This window comes from Lycorma delicatula, chromosome 4, assembly GCF_047948215.1.
Source record: "Lycorma delicatula isolate Av1 chromosome 4, ASM4794821v1, whole genome shotgun sequence".
Taxonomy (NCBI): Eukaryota; Metazoa; Arthropoda; class Insecta; order Hemiptera; family Fulgoridae; genus Lycorma; species Lycorma delicatula.
In genome coordinates, this window is record NC_134458.1 from 119610484 (window position 1) to 119630488 (window position 20005).

Sequence of the window (20005 nt, forward strand, 5' to 3'; positions counted from 1 at the left end):
TATTTAATAGTACATTCTGATAACGAAACCATATTGTAAATCTGTAAGATGAATTACTATCCTTTTATTTATGAGAATATATATATATATTGATGTACTTCCTTTTTGCATGTATTATAGTTTTCATTACAGTAATATTAAGCGCGTTTTTTTTAGATTGAAATATGTTGTACCACATTATGTTCAAATTAAAATTGTAATACATCTGTATAATTATAGTACATCTTTGGTTTTACTGCGTTACTGTTAATAATAATCAACATTAATTTCTAATTACATTTATTAACTTTGAAATTAAATTCATTAAAATATTATTTTCTTGTAATTGTTAGGTTACTGTTTTAAAAATAAGTTTATTAATGAGTCGATGATTTGTTTTATGTTTTTCTTTTTTTTAATTCTTTATTAACTTTCACGCAGAAGTATATTAAGGAGTTGTGCGATTTTATCGATAATTGTCCAGAAAAAATCATGGAAATATCCTTTTTTTTAATTCTGTTAGATATTCTAAGCGTACCTCCGTGACAAAGTAGATTCTGCCTTTATTCCGGAAGTTCCGGGTTCGGGTATTGTTTAGGCATGGCATTTTTCATACGCTATAATAATGCATTATCATATATCGTAGTAGTTGTTATTGGGCGGTCAGTCTGTTGTTTCTGTTCGAATAAATAATTATTATTAGTACAACTTAAATGAATTTTGGTTTTTCAATTATTTACTGATCTTAAAATCAGTATTTATGGAGTTGTTAATAAATAACACGGTATGAAGTCGCATATGATAAGTATTTTAAATCCCAAGGAAAAAGGAAATTCTGAAATACATTGATTTTTATAAATTAAAAGTTTACGTGTTTCAAATATTATTAAAATCTTTCGTTAAATTAATAGATAATATTTTAATTTTAAACTAAAAGTTATTGTCAGTTTAAAATTTTAGGAAAACGTGACACGTTGCAAAAAACATATAAAATTCTATCCCTCCTCACAATTAAGATCCATTAAAATTTAACATATACGGTAGGCTGGACGTACGATACCAGCAGAATCGAATTTACAAAAAAATACATGCATCATGAAATTTAATGTACAAATAATTACAGAAATGACATTACATAAAACTATTATAATTTCTCGTTAATTTATATTTTTTGTCCACAATTTTCTTTTAAATCCGTTAATGAATAATGTAAATAAGATATCGTAACCCCAAATCCAGAAAAATTACAAATACTTAAGGTAACATTTTAATTCCAGAACTTTACTCGCTAAATACAAAACACAAATATCATGTACAAAGTTAAACCCGTACGACAAATATTAAAATAACCGTTAATTTTCATTATTTTATTCACTGATTTAGTCTTGTATGTTCTAATAAAATATAAATTCTAATATTCTCTAATTTCTTATTTGGTAAAACACTTTAAAAATATTAAATTCTAAACATTATTATTTTTAGTTAAGTGATTTTCATATGAAATTTTTATAATACTAAATTAAAATATTTTTTTTTAGCTTAGGATGATTAAAATTTAAGAAAAGACTGAATAAATTCGTTCATTAAATACGGTGTTCATGGAAAACCTGGATTTTCAATAATCCAGGCCAAGTACATTACAGCCAAATCTGTTATGACGAGAGTTCATTTGTATTTAGATGTTTAAATATATACACAGTAGTAAATCCAGATTAATTTTCATTAATACGACCATCACTAGATATCGTCATATGCGTTTTAATTTAAAAATAATTACATAAATAAATCTATATATCTGTATGTTATAAAGATAAATTTTAAACTTTTAATGCCAGATAGAAAATTTCACGAAAAATTACACTTTAAAAAAAAATTTATTTTAATAATAGTGGCACTCTGTATTCACTTATTTTTAAACGTCCTTATTTTATGATAACCCAATTATTTAAGAAGAAACTGACAAAACTGTGAAATATGTTAAGGTTAAAAATCAGAAAAAAAATCTGGTTTACTTTAATAAAAAAAAAGATGACTTTCACAGCCAATTTTTTTTTAAGATCAATACTATCGATGAACCTTCAAGATAAAATTAAGATACGGTGTAACCCCTATCAAACACAGTCAGGCGTTCTTGAGATAATCGATTAAGAACAGACCAGACTCTTCAGCCAGGTCAAATACATCACGCGCTTCTTTTCTGTGTAAGCTACAATATACAAAGAAATATACGGTATAGTGCGTTATTAAAAAATAAAATTACGTTACATAATTATGTGATAAATAAATAAGTAATGAAAATACAAATAAAAAGAAATTATCATAAATTTTAGAAAAAAAATTAATGTATTATATTATTTCAGTGATTTTAGATAGTTAATTTTAGTTAATTAATTATTGCAGTAATATAACTTAGAATGTTAGGGAGACTATCACGTATTTAATTACGATAATCATCCACCCTATAGTATAAAATGGTAAGAAAAATGCTGAAAACACGAAAATTGCAATAACTCGAGACTTAATTGATCTACTGGGACGGGCAATGGCTTTTAAAACACTCTGGGAATTAAATCTTGTAATGAGGTCACGAAGCGGCCAAGGGACGCAGCGCCCCCTCTTCTATAAAATGTATTTTACCATCTATTAAAAACGATATACGCGTAAAAATTGAGTTTTCTATTTATAAAAATACGTTATCTATTCAAAAGGTAATTGTATCATCACACATTATTTAATTTACTTTTTATAACTATAAATAAATTTTTTAGTATGTAATTTTATAATTTTAAGTTACGTTTGAAAAAAATTCGGTTCGCTATTGTTGAAATTGTTATACACATGACCCGGTCATATTTCTACTAATCTATTATTTATCGGACTTTATTAAATTCCAAAGTTTTGTATTCCATATTATCGGAATATCGGTGCTCAATACATTGTTTCCACCTAATTATCGAATCTTTGGTACTTAGTAAATTTTTGATATTTTCAATATATCGATAATAAAGTCTATATAACCCACAAAAAATTAATTATCTGGGTTTAGAAAGGTATTAATTAAAACTGGTTTTCCCCCCTAAAATATACTAAATACGAAAAAATCATGTCAAATGAATAAAAGCAACATAAATGAAGCAAACTGTTTAATTAAAAACTGAATTGGTTTCCTAACAGTTAAGTAAGAAAAGACGAACGGTATTTAGTTACATCTATCTGTAACATTGATTTTTTTTTAAATCTTTTTTCTGTTAAATGATTTAAAATCGGGTCACTTCGTCCTCTCGTATCGAATTGAAACTTTTTTTGTTAAAAAAAATGTACAACAGAAATTCAGTTATAATTGACTTCAAAATATGAAAATTAAATTACCTAAACATATTTTTTTTTTAACTGCGATATACATACAATGTTATCTCTTAATTATATATTTTTTTCATAACTACCTACATTGCTTCTTTATAGACGTGTGAATTAATTTGTGTATAATCTCTTATTACGTGAACCATTTATCTACCGTTTGCGATGAAATAAATACAGTTCTAATATAATCAAAGAAAAAATGCTCAAGAATTTTTTCTTGCTATTACTAGATTTTGGTATTTTAAGCCCTATTTGTAAGTTACTGTTAACAAATTTAAAAAATCCATTAATTAAATTTTTATATTATTTGTATTGAGTTTTAACGTTTTTTTGTAATTTTGTAATTAAGGCTAATAAATAATAATAATATGAAACATGGATACTAAAGAAAAGGGTCAAATAAAGTTGGAGGCATCAGAAATGTGAAAATAGAGGAGGATATAAACGATTACGTGTACATACAGGTAGGTAGAAAATGAGAATAAATTAAATTTGAATCAAGATTAAAAAGATTCCAAAATACTAAACCCAATCGGCTGGAACGTAGCACTGGATAATGATAATTACTACAAAATACTACAAATTACTACAAGGTTCACTAGAATGTATAAAAATGAAATTATGAAAATGTGTAAAAATTATGTAAATAGAAAAAAAAAAGTGAGCTGTTAGGAACTCAAAATTTTGTCTAAAAAGAATGGATATGAACTGATTCCAGACTTACGGCATAATTATATCGGTGATAAATAACATTTTTATACGATTATGTCCTCTTATAAATGGAGTTATTTTTAACTGTTTTAAAAATTTATAGATCAATCTAGATTTTTACATATTAACGTTGTTTTTTTTTAATGAAACAAGGCCAGATTCTGTTATCGTATTTCATATTGTAAAAAATAAAATGAATTGTTCGGACGTAGTATTACGGTATACCTCTGCCATCTGTTTCTGTCCTGAATCATATTTTTCATTCCCAGTCGAACATAGACAGTTAATGTAGAGATTATCTCATCCATTTTCGTTATTGCCAATGGTGGAACAGCTTTTTATTCTTTTTTTCGTTATTCAGAATGAATTTATTATTATTATTATTATTAATAAATTATTTACATTAAATCTAATTGATTTATTAACTTATTTTTTTATTTATTTGAAGGAAATAAAATATTTAACGTGTTAATCGTTGCTCTATATAAAAAAGAATGCAGTCGTACGGGAACCCTTATTATATATTAAATGTCGTTCATCCACATAAATTATGTTATGTGGATGCACATAAATTTTGTAAAGAGAAAAATAAGTTTATAGTTATGTCGTTATATACATATATATATTTTTTTCACTTTTTTGCAGTTAATATTCATGTACACCCACTTGCTCTCATTTCCTCATTTTTTTCTCTTATTTATGTGACTTTAAAGGTTATTAACTGTTCATTTGGCAACTTGTTTTGTGGTGGATATGTTTTCTTCTTTTTTTTACTTTTAGATCTCGCTTGTTATTTTTGAAATTTATTATAATAAATATTAGAAAAGGAAGAACGGTCAAAAAAAATGTTATTTTTTCGCTGAATGGACCATTTTATACCTTGATCATTTACATCATGTACTGCATAAGAAGGTATTACGTATTTATTTACTACGTGTTCGTCATGAAGGATGTTTATTATCATTATATTTCATCATAAATATTACATTTTAGAGGCAAATAATTGAAGTTCTTTCGAAAGAAAATTCTCTATAAGCGAAATCTGGTTTTATTTGCCGTTAATATTGTTAATTAGGGTTTTTTTTAATTTCCTTATTTACTGTTTAAATCTGTTATCCTTGGAAAAAATAATTTGAAGAAAAAAAGACTTCCTATTCGTTTTCGATTTTTGAAAATTTTAGGAGTCTTAAGGGAGTTTTACGTAGCCTAAATATAACTTAAATTCTACCCTCTGTAAAATTTAACCCTTTTCACTTAACCTGTTTCTTTAGTATTTGTTGAAAAAATCTCCTACTGAAATTCCGCTTCATGTGGTAAAGAAAAAATGAATCAATTTCTCTTTCTCTCTCTCACACTCACTCAATTTCTCTCTCTATGTATGTATGTGTTTTTTGCACTTCCTCTCCTAAGAGAGGAAGTAGACTTTTGATAATAAGTCTAAACTTATTATTAAAAGTCTACATAATAAATAGTGTAAGTTTTGTGCTTGACTTATGACATTCCGGAGTAGATGTGGCGTATCCCCTAACTCACTCATTGTTGGAAATACTATTTCTAGTTTCCCTTTGACCGTTACCCTTAGTCTGTTATACTCTTTGAGCGCAGAGAAACATTTGTTTTAATGTAACTTACTGATGAGGTTGGATGATCCTATGTTTTTATTTTGTTTTCATATACAGAGTATGCGTGTACAGAAAATGAAAATGGTGTGTACGAGTTTAATTTATATTATTCTCATAAGTTAGAGCGTTAAATCTTATTTAGAAAATGGTATTTCTAGTGTTGAAAATATGCTCTTTGATGATATGCTTGTGTACTATATTCAGTTCGTATTGTGCTACGTCTTGTGGGTTAATTATTAAGATCACTGTGGTCGCTCTGATTGTAGATAATGTCAGGAATTCGAAGTTTATTTCCACTAGCTTTGTCAAAGGAGATGTGTCTTCCCGTTTTACAAAGCCTTACTATGTTGAGTATCATGTTACCTACCACAATGCATACGTATTCAAATTTAGTTCTTAAAAATCTTAAATAAATAAATATTATATAAGTTTTGTGTTAATTATTTTAAGGTTAAAGTGACAAAAAATATTAGAAAAACGAACACGGTGCTATAGTCTGACATTTTTTCTATTTCTTTTATTAAAAAATAAATCTTTTAGCGTAATATTCTGTTTAGCATACTTAATGGCTTAGACCTTGTGTTGAACGTATTATTTATAAAATAAAATATATTAATATATATTATTTTTTGTCAGTTGTGTAGTTAATAATTTACCTTAACCAAGAAGTATTTTCAATACAGTTTTTTTCTCTAATTACTTTATTAAACGTTTATAAAATGAATCGTTACTTTCAACCGGATAGATTTATATACTTGCAATCGATTTTACACATTTTCGTGTGACTTTTCACTGTTAATGAAATCGATTTTACTTAACACTATTTATTTTATTATTATTTATTTTATTAAACACTAAGTGTTTTATCTGTTGTTATGTACGTTATTATTAAAAATTAACAAAAAATAATGAGCTACAAAAAGGTGGCAAAAGTTGACAATCATTGGAACGTTTTTACATTTCATAAACCAATAGTCAAATTGTACTTTATAAGGGCCATTCGGAAAACTCTTTACCTAACAAAGAAAACAAGATTTTTCAGAATTTTTTTCCATGTAATTATTATCCAGATATTTAGACAAACGACTTTCCAAATTTTTAATCGAGACATATTTGATTGATATCTATGTTATGATAATCAATATAACTGTTCTATAGCTACTGGTGATTTATCTTCTTTCTGTAACTGGTTAGATAAAAAAATATAAGTTCTTAATGGCCAAAAAGAAGTGTCAGCCACGGTAAAAAAGTAATGTAGTCTTTTTTCTAGTTGAAAATTATATTCCTTAATTTTTTCACATCCACAAGTATTTTATTAATTTGAAAATTGAAATTGATTTTGTAATTAATCCACATTCATTTACATGGAGATACAAAAATATTATCTTTTTGATAAAGTATTGTTTAATTTTATGAATAGGTTTTTTTTTTTAAAAAAGTATTTCATTATTCTTTTATGATATATTAAAGGTGTGGGGATTCATTTAAAATATATTTTTAAACATTCATATTAATTGGTTCTTAAAGCAAACTTCTAGGAATATATACATTTATTACTTCTTACATGCAGTTGATATGCAAAGTTCATTAAACTAACTGATTTTTTAAAAATCTATTTATTTATATTGAGGGTAGTGTTTATTAGGACTTTTAAAAATTACGCTTCTGAGCTTTCTAGTCAAATTTTATTTATTTTAAGTGGAAGAAAAGAACCACGCAGGTTACACAGGCTCTTATAATGCATTTTAAAGATGTCATTACTTAGGATTCCTAAGTCTCCTTCCCTGAGACCTGTTGGAATGTCTCTTTCGCTTTTAGAAAATTGTTCAAACAGCTTAGTTATTAAATATTGATTTACATCTACTATTTTGATGTAATTTTATTGGGTTTTAATTAAGTATATTTTATTTAAATTTATTTTTGTCAAATTTATGTAAAATTAGTACCAAAGATTTGATTGTTGTAATTTTATTAGATTTTTTAATTTAATTGGAAAATTTGTATGAATAAGTTAGTTAATTATTCCATTAATGTTATTTTAAGCACATTGTAACAAAAGTTTTTTTTTTTGTATTGTTATCTGTATTAAATATTTAAACGAGAACAAGGACACCATTTAATATTAAAATAAATCAAGTTTTGACTATATACAATTAATTTGGTCAAATATATATATGCGCATACTTAATTAGCATATTTCATAGAATAAACTTTATCTAATTCAACTTTCCTCTTCTCCCCTTCATTCTTTACATTTATTTTAGTTATAAATATTTATTTTCTGCACTTATTCAAATTTTTTTTACTTACTATACGAAGCACGAGGCCTGTACAAATACTTTCGCGATTACAATAGTTCCTTGTAGGAAGTATTGTAATCACAAAAAATTTATGTTTTTAGATTTTAACGAAGTATCCATTTTGGCCATCCCTGAATCCATTTTGACTAGTTTTGGCGTGACGTCTGTACGTACGTATATATCTCGTGTAACTCAAAAACGATTAGCCGTAGAATGTTAGGACTGTTGTAAAATCTAGTTGTGCACTTCCCCTTTTGATTGTAATCTACTAAACCAAAAGTGTTGAAAAAAGCCCAAAATCCAAATTTTTCTGATTTTGGGTTTTTTCTTAAAATGAAATGAAATATTTGGATCTTACAAGGGGAAGGCACATCGGTTCGAATCCGACATTTCCTTTTTTTAACTTAATAATTATTAACCTCTGATTCTAAAAAAAGATTTACAATAAATAATAATTCAATAATAACAACAAAAAAAAAATCAGAAGTTATTAGTGAAATAAAATTTTATGTACTTTTAAAAATGTGTATATGCAATTTAGTAGGCATACAAGGAAATCATGTGATGACCACATCAGATTTTTTAAATCCATTGTGTCACTTATATACATGTACTGGACATGTATTTTCCTGCTTTATTAAAAGTACTGAAAGTTTCCATATTTTACACTTTTGTTAAATTATTATCTCACAGTAACAGGCTAGCACCCAATTACAGCTGCTATAGTTGTTTGTTTTTAACATGATAGATAAACTTCATAGCATATGAAGACATACCGTATTTGATCTGGATTCAAACCCAGAAGTTTGTGTTTGATTATTACCTGTGTCTATATTTTTATAGCAATACCTAAGTAATTTTTTTTCAGACATTAAATTTTTATTTTATTAACATTCTGAAGTGTAATTAAGAGAAGAGAAATAATATAATTTGTATAAGTAAATTATTATAATTCTTTTATAATAAACAATCATACATGTTTGCTTTTTTTTAACACTAATATTTTCATGCTTAACAATTTTTTGATTATTTTGATTTTTTAATCAATATATTTTTAATTAATTGGTATCCTGATTTTCATTGGTTTGATTTTAAATTTATTTCTATTTGTTGCTTTTTTTTAATGTAGTTCTTCAAAAATGTTACAAAAGGAAAATACTTTGATTTGAAATTATTTTGCTATAAATTGTACTATGAGCTTGCTATTTGAAGCCACCTTAAGTTCAATTATTTAAGCCTGTTACATACAACATGGCTAAAAGTTTATTTATTATACATGTTTCAAAAAAGAAAATAGATATAACTACATTTTTTTAAATATTTGTTTAACATGGCTTTCATAAAAGAAAAAATATTTTATAAAAAGTAACTACGTTATCAGTATATAAAAAGGTTAAAAGTAATAATAACAAAGCCTTACGCCAAAATTTATAATAACATTAATTGTATTTATAATTATATTGCTATGTTGTGTGAGGAGGAAAAAGGGGATGGAATTTTATTAAAAATTTCTTTGTAAAGTTTCTTCTTTTATTTGAATATCTATTAAGTATTTTCTGATATTGAGTATGTACTAGGTTTGATTTCCAATTTCAGCATATTTACTTAATCTTTTATCTTATTCATTCCAAAAAATATTTCTTTTTTTTGTCAACAGTTTTCCTACTGATTTTTTTTATCCTTAAGTAATTTTCAGCATTATTAGTTAGAAATGTTGATTTTTGAAACTTGAAAAGAACTTATTTCTGGGTATTTTAGAATCTGCCTTTTTACGCTATTGTTTACCACAGTCCTGTTTCTCTCAAATTTATATCATTCTGTTCAATCTTTTCTGTAAGTCACCTTTATGTTATCTTCCCATCTTGCACAGTCTTAGTTTCTACTTTCTTTCCATTTAGTATTCTTTAACTTTCCAATTTCAAAAAATATGCCAGATTGTTTCTTTCTCCAATTTATTTTGGGTTTATTTTATTATTTTTGGTTAGACTTTTCTTCTCATTTTTCTTTTAATCTGTATTTTAGGTTTAATGGAGAATGGTCTCCAGTCCCCTAATGTTGCAGGGGTCTCAGTTCTTCTGTGATAAGCCTTGCTTCATAATATCCTTCTACTTCCTGAGATATAAAAAGTTGTATTAGGATGATCAGCTTACTAAGTGTAACCGATGATAATTCTTTTAGTTCCCAACTTCAATCTACTTGCTGATTCCTCTCTGCTGGGATCATTTATCTGATTTTGATGAAAATTGCTTAGCATAACTTGTACACCACTGGCGAATTTTTTGCTGGAATGAAAAAGCTAAAAGGATCGTTTTTCGATCTTATTTTATTGGTGCTGTTTTACTACATTGATATATCACATGCCCATCCATTTACCCAGTATTAAAATACCTCTCTGCTCATTTGTCACAGCTTATTATTATCTAAAATAAATAAAACATAATGTTTAACACCTGTAAGTGAAAGATGTATTAATATATATATATATATACACAATAATTATTATTTCAATATTATTTGTATGAATAATTTAGAAAATTCAAAAGCTGCTATTGTTTTTAGAAATAGAGGTACAGTAAATTTTAAATATCCAGTTAAAAAATTTAATTATTTTATTTGCTGTTGTATATTTATTTACTGTTATATAGCAGACTGAATGTTTAAATAATAATTGTAGATGTTTTTGTCTACTGGCACATGGGTTGATATCATTAAGAAAGCTGTTATCAGTAGTGTATTATACTTATACTGCAGCTGATAAGGCATTTACTACTGTTTGTTGTGTAATGTTATATTTTGTGTGCAAATATGTTGTTTTTGACAATGACTTCATATAAATGTAATTTTTATTTACTGAAAATGAAAAATTAATGGTTTAAAAAGTATATTTATGGTGTATTATTAATTGTATGCTATGCAATATTTAACTTTTTGTATTTAAATTATAAATTTTTTTTAAAACTCCAATGCTGTTATTATAATTCCACTTGAAAATACAGTAATATGGGATTCATATATGTTATGATTTAGTAAGGTTCAGTGAATAATATTTATTATGTTCTATATATTCTGAAGATATAATGATTTGATAGACATTATCTTATCTGCATTTCTGTGTAGTATTGTGTAGATAGGTAGGTAGTTTATTTCCACGTTGCAAGTTTTTTCCCTATTTCTCTTCTCTACTTTTTCATCCTTACCCGTTTTTCTTCCAAGTTGTACAGCCTTACATTAACAAAGACATTCAGATCATTGAAAAACTTTTTGAGTTTTAATGATTCTTTTTTCATAATTGATGATAATTGTTTATAAAACGATCTGATTTATTTCATTTGCTAAAACATCAAACCATATTATTTCGCTCTGAAGCTTCTTAATCAATCATGAAGCTTTTCGTCATTGTAAAATATTTATTATGTATATTTATTTATTATACATTTCCATTTAAATTACCGTGGTCTAAATTATGTTCCATCTAAAATATGTAATAAAGTATACACCTGGGAGCTGCTTTAAAATTACAATAAGTTCCGAGGCTAAAAGAAATCGGTTATTAAATTTTTATTCTGTATCAGTAAATGTGATTTGTATAGACAGATTTTTAGTAAATTAAAAATGTTTCTGAATATTTGTCCATTGAAAAAAGAAAAAAACAGTTAAAACAGTGAAAGTTTTTTGTTTTATGTAAATAAAATAAAATTTAAAAATTTTACTGAATCAATATAACATTTTTGCAAATAATATTCAATCAGATAAAGATTAATTTTCTGCATTCATGTACTTAAATATTTATTTGGATAATTTACTACAGAAACAATAAATAATCTAGTTGCATCACGAAGATTTCTTACTAATATCAGTAGTAGTTACATGAATCATATCCAGTAATACTGTTTTGATCAAGGGTTTTCCATGATTTTCTTTCTAGTAAAAGATTGGAGCAGTCCACTTTTGTTGTTTACAAAATAGCAGCATTCCTTCCTTTCAAATGTGATGTACAAAATGTATAATTGTGTTATGATCTGAATAAAGTATTTTGTTTATAATACATAGAAATGATTTCTAACATTTTAGAATTTTTGTCTGCTTATTTTTCTATAATTTTTTTTTCTATAAGAACCATTGATGTATTTAATACCAGTGAAACCTTCATACTATAGAAGGTTTAGATTTACCAGTGTATAAACTTGATCATCAGAAAGAATGGTAGGCTGTGCAGAACATTATAAAAGTGTGCCTTCAGCAGTACAACGCTTATTTAATAGATTATTGTGAGGGGAAAACTCCAAAATAGTAAAAAAACACAAAGAAGAGGTGAAAACTGGTCATTACCCACTATGAACAGAACGAAAATATCATCTTCACAAATACAGATAAATAACTGCAGTTTAGTGGGTCAAAGGTGGCAGTTATCCAATAATTTATTTATTTGGTAAAGAAAGCAATAGAAAAGCACTCAACTCCCCATCCCTTCCATTAGTAAATTTGACAGGCGATCTTATTCTTGAGAAGAGATAACTTACGTTTAGTGTTCACCTAATATGGTTACAGTACCTTACAGACAATTTTAAATTATAATAATATATTATATATTACTAGATTGGCTTTTGTCCACATTTATTATTTATATTTATTTTTATAGACTTGATATATTTTCTCATAATTTAATGATGACCATGAATTAGATGAAATGATTGTTGAAAAAATTCCATCTTTTCTGGGAATTGATCCTGAGACCAGTTATCTAGAACATATTTGCAAACCAGTCATGTCACTTACTTTGTATGATTCATTACTACCATCTGAATTATAATTTAAATTGTAGCATGTATGCAAAAAATCCTTTATTCTTTTGTACTGTTGTTTGTTAATTAATTTTTTCTAATTAAAATATTGATTATTTCTAATTATTTATTTATTTTTGTTACAGAACTTCCAACAGAAGAAGGTGAGTGTTTTAGAGTATTTGTTCATCCAATATAAGGTAATTTTTGTCTTTATTATTTTTTAAAACAAAGGAATTCTTAAATGAGTGCTACCATTTTTCATTTTGTATTACATACATGTTTATTTATTTTTAAGATATTCTCATTTTAGGGAAAAAAAATTAATAAAAAAACAGTGATAACAAGGAAGTAAAACAATGCTGCTACTTCACTTAAAGTAAAAAAAGTAAAATTGGAATTTCCTAAAAGATTGCTCCCATTTTTCATTTTGTAATACATGCATATTTTTTTTATTTTCAAGGTATTCTCATCTAAAAAAAAAAATGTTAAATTAAACAAAAAACAATAACAAGGAAATACAACAATGCTGCCATTTAACTCAAAATATGTAATTATAATAAAACTGATAGATAATAATTATTGTTATTTCTATCACTTGTTAATTGTAACTTCTTTTTTTTGGTAGTGTTTTTTTAAAATATTTGTTGATTTATATTTTGATGTATGTGTGTGTAAAATTGGTTGTTTTTGTCATAAACATCATGCGGTCAGTATCTCTGAACAAAAGTTCTGACCTGTATTTTTTCTCTTGTAATTTTTATGATTAATTTGCTGGTCTGACTACTGTGCATACACCATGTTAACTGACTAAATAATTACAATAACCGTATTTTTTAAGTGGCGTGTTGTCAAACAATTCAGTATAATCTGTTCTTCCCCCACTGCTTTCATGCTTCCTCTTTGGTTGTGTTTACTTCCTTTAGTAAGTTAACCATTTTTTTCTGCACTAGTTTTTAATTTATATCTTTGATGTTAAATTAGCGAACTGAAAAATATTGTTGTACCAAGATTCTATTTAGCAACTTATTTTTATAATTCAAATGGCTTAAACATTTTGAATTATACAATACACATTTATGTTAGGACCTGCTGTTACACAAAGCCAACATAGCAGTGGTGAAGCATATTAAGCCAGAATTAAGGTATTGTAGTCATTTCCTTTTCTACTTGCAGATTTGTTTAATTTTATTCATTATACAAAGAGAATTAATATATCTATGTTGAGAACATTTTTATTTTTCACAAATAAAATTATTATTACTTTAAATTTTTGCAAGTACTTCATTTATACAACTTAATAACATGTTGAAATCACCTTTAAAAATGTGATCTTATTGTTAATGTATAATTTGTGTAATAAATTAAGGGCTTTGAATCCAACTTTCAAAATTTATTTATATAGCTACAAATGGTTTACTATTTATCATTATGCCACCTTCAGTCTGCTTTCCTGTAAAAGTTGGTATATGAAGATTGTATCAATAAGATATCTGCAGTTAGATTTCGCAAAGCAAAGGATCTTTATGTTCCCAAAATTCACAATAAATTGGGTAAAATGTGTAGGGTTACTATAATGAATGAAGGAGAGGTAAGGTAGTGTATGTGTAGTTAATATATAATTGTAATATATTTTTTTATAATACGTAAAAGTGTTCTTTTGATGGATTTTATGGAGATCAAAGAAACAATCGCATAAAGGTGAACCTCTTTCAAGACTCTGTTCAGAATTGACGACCTGGTATCCTGGAGCAACAGTTATTGTTCTCATTTCCAAATATATTCCATATGTTGCTTTGTGCACTGACTAGGAAATTTAGCCATGCAAATGGAAACGTTTTGATCATCCCTTTTCAGTCCACACTTTAGGTGGGAAGAAGCAAAGTTCATAGGTGTGAAAGTCATACCTAGTGACTATTACATCTTTCATTACTTTGAAACAGCTTTGTTTTTAATTGTTTAGTGTGAGTGCTTTAAAAGAGGAGCATAGTCCAGCTGAAATACCAGATCAACTTTATGCATTCCTTGATATATTCCTTGACTCCCAACTTTGTCTTCCTCAATATGAATCACACTTAAATAAAAGTATTTATGTTGAAAATTTAATAGATTTGTTAAAATACTAAACTACAGTAGTTTTTTTTTTCTCATAATTTGTTGAGTTTATTATAATGATCAACTGCTGGTCATTACTTTTGACATATTACCTCATAAAGAGGGCTTTTTTTAATTCATAAAATTATCATGAGTTGAAAATGCTGTAAATAGTTTACTTTTGTATTATATTGGTTGTCTGGCTTTACCCAATACCTAGGTTGGAATTTTTTTTTACAGTTCCTTGTTAGGAAATATGAGTCCTTGGTCAATTAACAGATTTACCCCAACATATTTCACAGATATTTAATACAGATTTTTATACAGGAACTCCAAAGAGGTCTTCTTTAACACAGATACAATGAGTGACATTCATTTGTAGTAAAAAAAAAAAAAACTTATCAACAGTCACAATGGAGGAAAGGATGTCAGTGGTTATGAGATTTGACATCGATAAAGGGACTACCTTACAATCTCTGTGTAAGATGAACAAGAGAAATTACCACACTTAAAGGAGTTCCTTAGATCTTTATGCAGTGGACATCCTGCTCAAGATCTCTGAGATCAGAATGTTTTTGCCCAGTATGAGACCAGCCATTTTCTGATCAAGGTTTTGTGTAGATTTGGCTTAATATAAATTGGAACAAACTGTTTTACTAAAAAGTAGTAAAATTTCATCTAAGGTAAGACTTAGGCTTTCTTAAGGAAGAATCCTTGCTCATCCTCAGAATTTTGAGTCTTATGGACATGAAGATCTGGGGTATTCAACTAAATTAATTAAATTCAGACAGATTCCCTTTGAAGAGTAATAATTAACATTACGATAATGAGTAATACTCATTATGGTATTACTTCTTATTTCTACCAAAAGTGAACTATTAAAATATTTAAAAACAATATCTGTTTATGAATAAAATATTTTTTGTTCAATTTATTGCAACATCAATTTTGTCTAATATTTATACATGTAATAGGTTTATGATGTAATTAGGTTAATTTTTAATTTGATGTATGTATCTATATTTACTTATAAACTCATTTGTATATTAAGATATACAAATAGAACAGTTTTAAATGTATAAAATAATACAGTATAAATAGTAACAGTTCATGTATAAATAGATTTATTTGTTTATATTACAAATTTCATGAGATAAATATTTTTATTTTGCAGTCAAGAAGTTGTGTAAATAATATTTGAAATGTTGGCATTGATTAAAACTTTAGTTAAATATATTGTTATTATTCTTGTAATGTGGAATTTATAGTCTGAAATTTTTGTTAAACTATGTAAATTTTAGTATACAAGTGAGTTATATATTATGTTGAGGAAAGGCTTAGTACTGTTGGTACTAATCAAAATAAACATCGCACATCATTATATTTATTAATTGATTTGCTGATGTTAAAAAATGTATTGCATCTTTTCATTCACTGTGTTATATGAATTATATATCTTGTAGACAAGTTCCAGATTAATTAAACTGTACAATTGTATATGACATTCATTAATTTATTTTCTCATCTCTTAACACTTCTTGTGTTAATCTGCAGCATATTCTCTAGTAAAAAAAATATGTAAGCTTTATTCACGTATTATGTTATTTTAACTGACATTTACAATCTACAGGTGGCATTTATGTTTTATGTTCATTAATATGTGTGTATTTTTATTTATGTGGGTATTTAACCCGCATAGTGTATATATTGTTTGTTGTATTCTTGTAATGAGGTAGTAACATGCAAATTCATTACAGTCTTCTTATGACTTATTTGCTACTGCTAGTGAAAAGGATGAAAGTAGTAAAGACAATATCTTATTCGTAGAATTTATTTTTTCATTTAAAATGCTTGTTTCAGTATGTAGATTCATCCAGAGTATAAAGTTAGAGGGAAAGGGCTTTGAAATAATATTACATAACTTTAAAAAAATTCATAGTAATTATTAATGTGCAGAACGTCAGAAAAGCTAGGTATTATTGATTTAATATAGTTTTTATAAAATTATAAGATGATAAAAAATAAACTGAGATACTTTGTTTGGTAATGCATAAATTTTTTTTATATTTTAGACAATATTAACAAAAAATCAGTGACGGTAATTAATTAATTAAAAAAGGGAGGAGCAATAAAAGTATTAGTTGAGAGTAATAAATTAATCTCATTGTTGTTAAGCTTTGGTCTTTTACAGAGAATTGGTTTTTCAAATAAGGTTTTAACCTGAAATTTAATCCTTCATTTACACCCACCAATTTTATGATGTTACATGTGATAAATGAAAATTATGGCCTCTTGTGATTATTAGTTTATGTATATTGTTTTTTAAAGTAATAATAAGTTCTTTATAAAGTTAAAAATTGTGGATGGTCAGAAAGAAGAAAGAGTTACTTATTGTTTGGATTGTTTTGAAATGTAGTTATGGAAAGAATGGAGAAATTTAAATGGACAGACACAATGAAAAGTATATTGAGATTAGGAAAGGTGCGGATTGGATGAATGTGATAAGAAAGAGCTAGATGTCACTGTCAATGGGGCATATCCTATGTATATGAATACTTATGTATCCTTGTAAACAGTCTTCTGTAAATGTTCATAGAGGGAAAGTGAAAGAAAGAAGAAGAGAAAGAAGATTCAAAAGACTTACCGACATTAGAGAAGGGAAAAAACAATAATGATTTGAACTAACAAGAATGGACAATGCTCATTTTAAACCTATTATAAGATATGCTCATCTAAAAACAAGTTAAAAATATCGGTTTTATAATATGTGTAATTGTTTTCAATATTGAATGTATTTCGGATGATAAATTTGATCACCTTCAAAGATCATTGTAGGAGGTTTGATAAAAAATCGTAGGATTTTTAAATTTTCTAGGCTGTATAAATCCAATTCTCACAACCTTTATTTTATGTCTACATTTGTCTATGTTTACACTTGTAGACATATTGGATGCTTAGTTAATTGTTGGCTGTGAAAAGGTTGCGTGTGTTTTGGTATGGTCGGCGATTTTTAACTTGTGAAAAAATAGAATAAACAATTTGCATTAAAAATTTTGTCTTAAAAGTGGAATAAAGTGCAGAACCGTATTGGAAATCTTGAATGTTGCTTTTGACAATTCTTGTATGAATAAAACAAGCATTTACAAGTGGCACAAACATTTTCAAGAGGACTGTGAAGATGTTGAAGATGATTAACACCCTGGACGTCCCAGCACTTCAACATCTGATGACACTGTTGAAAAAGTGAAGAAAATAATAATGGAAAATCACCAAATCACTATCGCAGAGTCAATAAGGATTATTACCCGGAAGTTCTATGCCGTTTATTTTGAAGCAGTCTGAAGAAAATGCCAGTATTTGTGGCCAAACAATTCATGGCAATTGCACCACGATAATGCACCTGCTTACACTTCATAAAGACTTCAGCCTTTGTATTCATCGGTCATTGCCTCCTTATGACTTCTTCCTATAACCCAAGCTGAAAAGAAACGAAAGATGACATTTGCCAACAACGAAGAAATAGACAGAACGCTAAAGGTGCTAAACGCCGTACCAGAAATTGCATTCCAAAGCTGCTTCAAAGATTGGAAAAACACTGGCACAAATGTATTATATCTGAAAAGGAATAATTTGAAGGTGACATTATCAATGTTTAATGAATGAATAAAGATTTTTTGAGAAAAAGTTTGTGTCTTTTTGTTATCAACCTGGTACGTATATTAACCAAATTAAAAACAATATTTTTAAAGATCTATAAACACTTTTAAAATGTTGTAATTTGATGTTGTTGTAATTTGTAAATTATCAAATTTTTGACACCAGTTAAATCTATTTGGTCTAATAATGTTATCAGTACTACTGATTTGAAGCAGTGTACATAAAGCGTTGTTACACAAGGAAAAATATTTTATTATTGTGTTATATATAATACATATTATCCATATTCTTATCAAAGTCATTCTTATGTCAGTTTTGTAAAGCTGAAAAGTTTATATATGATACACCAATCAAAGTTGGCTTCTCTGAGAGTAATGATGGTTCTCTCTGCAACCAGTTCTTTCAGTTGTCATGGCAGTTTGTTTCATGTTGCATCAATAGTATATTTGATGAAATTGTGCATTTGTTTCCTTATGCATTCTTCAAAGAAGGCATGAGGAAAGCAATTAGTTCATTTCTAACATTAATGAAGGAATGTCAGCATTGTATATCAGTTCTTTGGAGAATTTCTATGTAGTTCTCAGGATCAATTGTGATTCATGTTGTCACCTACAACTATTATGATTGTCATACCAAAGTGTACATGAATAATACAAGCAGAAAGTCAGATTCCAACTGGCGAGAAATTTCCAATAATTTTTAAATGAGAATGGCAGGAAATATCGGGACCTACATGCTACCATTTGAGTCAAATGATTTAACGGAGTGAAATGTTCATACTGGTTTCAGATATCAGGGCATTTACTTACTCATAACTATACTTAAAAAATCAGTTAATTTAATTTTCTTAATATCATTTTTTTTACAACAGGTTACTCTTTTACTTATACTGTTTTGCGTTATTTCTTAATAACAGAAAGCCTAATATTGAAAGATTTTTTGAAAATACACCAATCCTTTTGTAAACAAATAAAGTTTTTTCCTAAAATGTAGCAGAAAGTTTCTATTCTGTTCTAAAATAATAGAAAAACTTGTTATGATATCTCTTTAAATTGAGAAAAAAGACAATAGTATTTTCCATAAGTCTTTCTAAACTTATCAAAAATATCAACACCACTTCTCTCTTTTATTAGTGTTGAATTTCTATAGCTATTAGTAAAATGATCAACTTCATCACTCAAATCCATAACTTATAATGAGACTATTACTGTTTCTGTGCCCAATCTGTCTCCCTTATGCCACCACTGTTTCCATCCATTTCTGTCCAAAGTCTTCTCCTTCATCCCCTTATAGTTTCCATCATATCTATTAACTTCATTCTTCTTCCTCGCTTCTTTTCTACTTTAATGCAGTTGTCATAAATCCACTTCCTCTAACAACATGTCCTTACCAGTTTTTTTTTTTTACTTCTTGCATAAGTGCTCTCGTTTCTTTAATCCTGTTCATTACTTAATCATTCCTCACTATCTGTCCATCTTTGTACAACCACTACCTGTAGTGA

The 20005-nt window shown here is 26.9% G+C and overlaps 1 protein-coding gene across 5 annotated transcripts in view; it reads left to right on the forward strand.

The window, feature by feature from the left end:
- SERCA (ATPase sarcoplasmic/endoplasmic reticulum Ca2+ transporting SERCA) overlaps positions 1 to 20005 on the forward strand; it is a 180647-nt gene that overhangs the window by 92334 nt on the left and 68308 nt on the right. For all 5 annotated transcript variants that reach the window (XR_012756167.1, XM_075364067.1, XM_075364066.1 and 2 more), the window contains exon 3: positions 12900 to 12917. Coding sequence is in view for 4 of the 5 variants with exons in the window: in XM_075364067.1 (XP_075220182.1) it covers positions 12900 to 12917 (18 nt within the window). In the remaining variant the exon portion in view is untranslated. The remainder of the gene's footprint in view (positions 1 to 12899; positions 12918 to 20005) is intronic.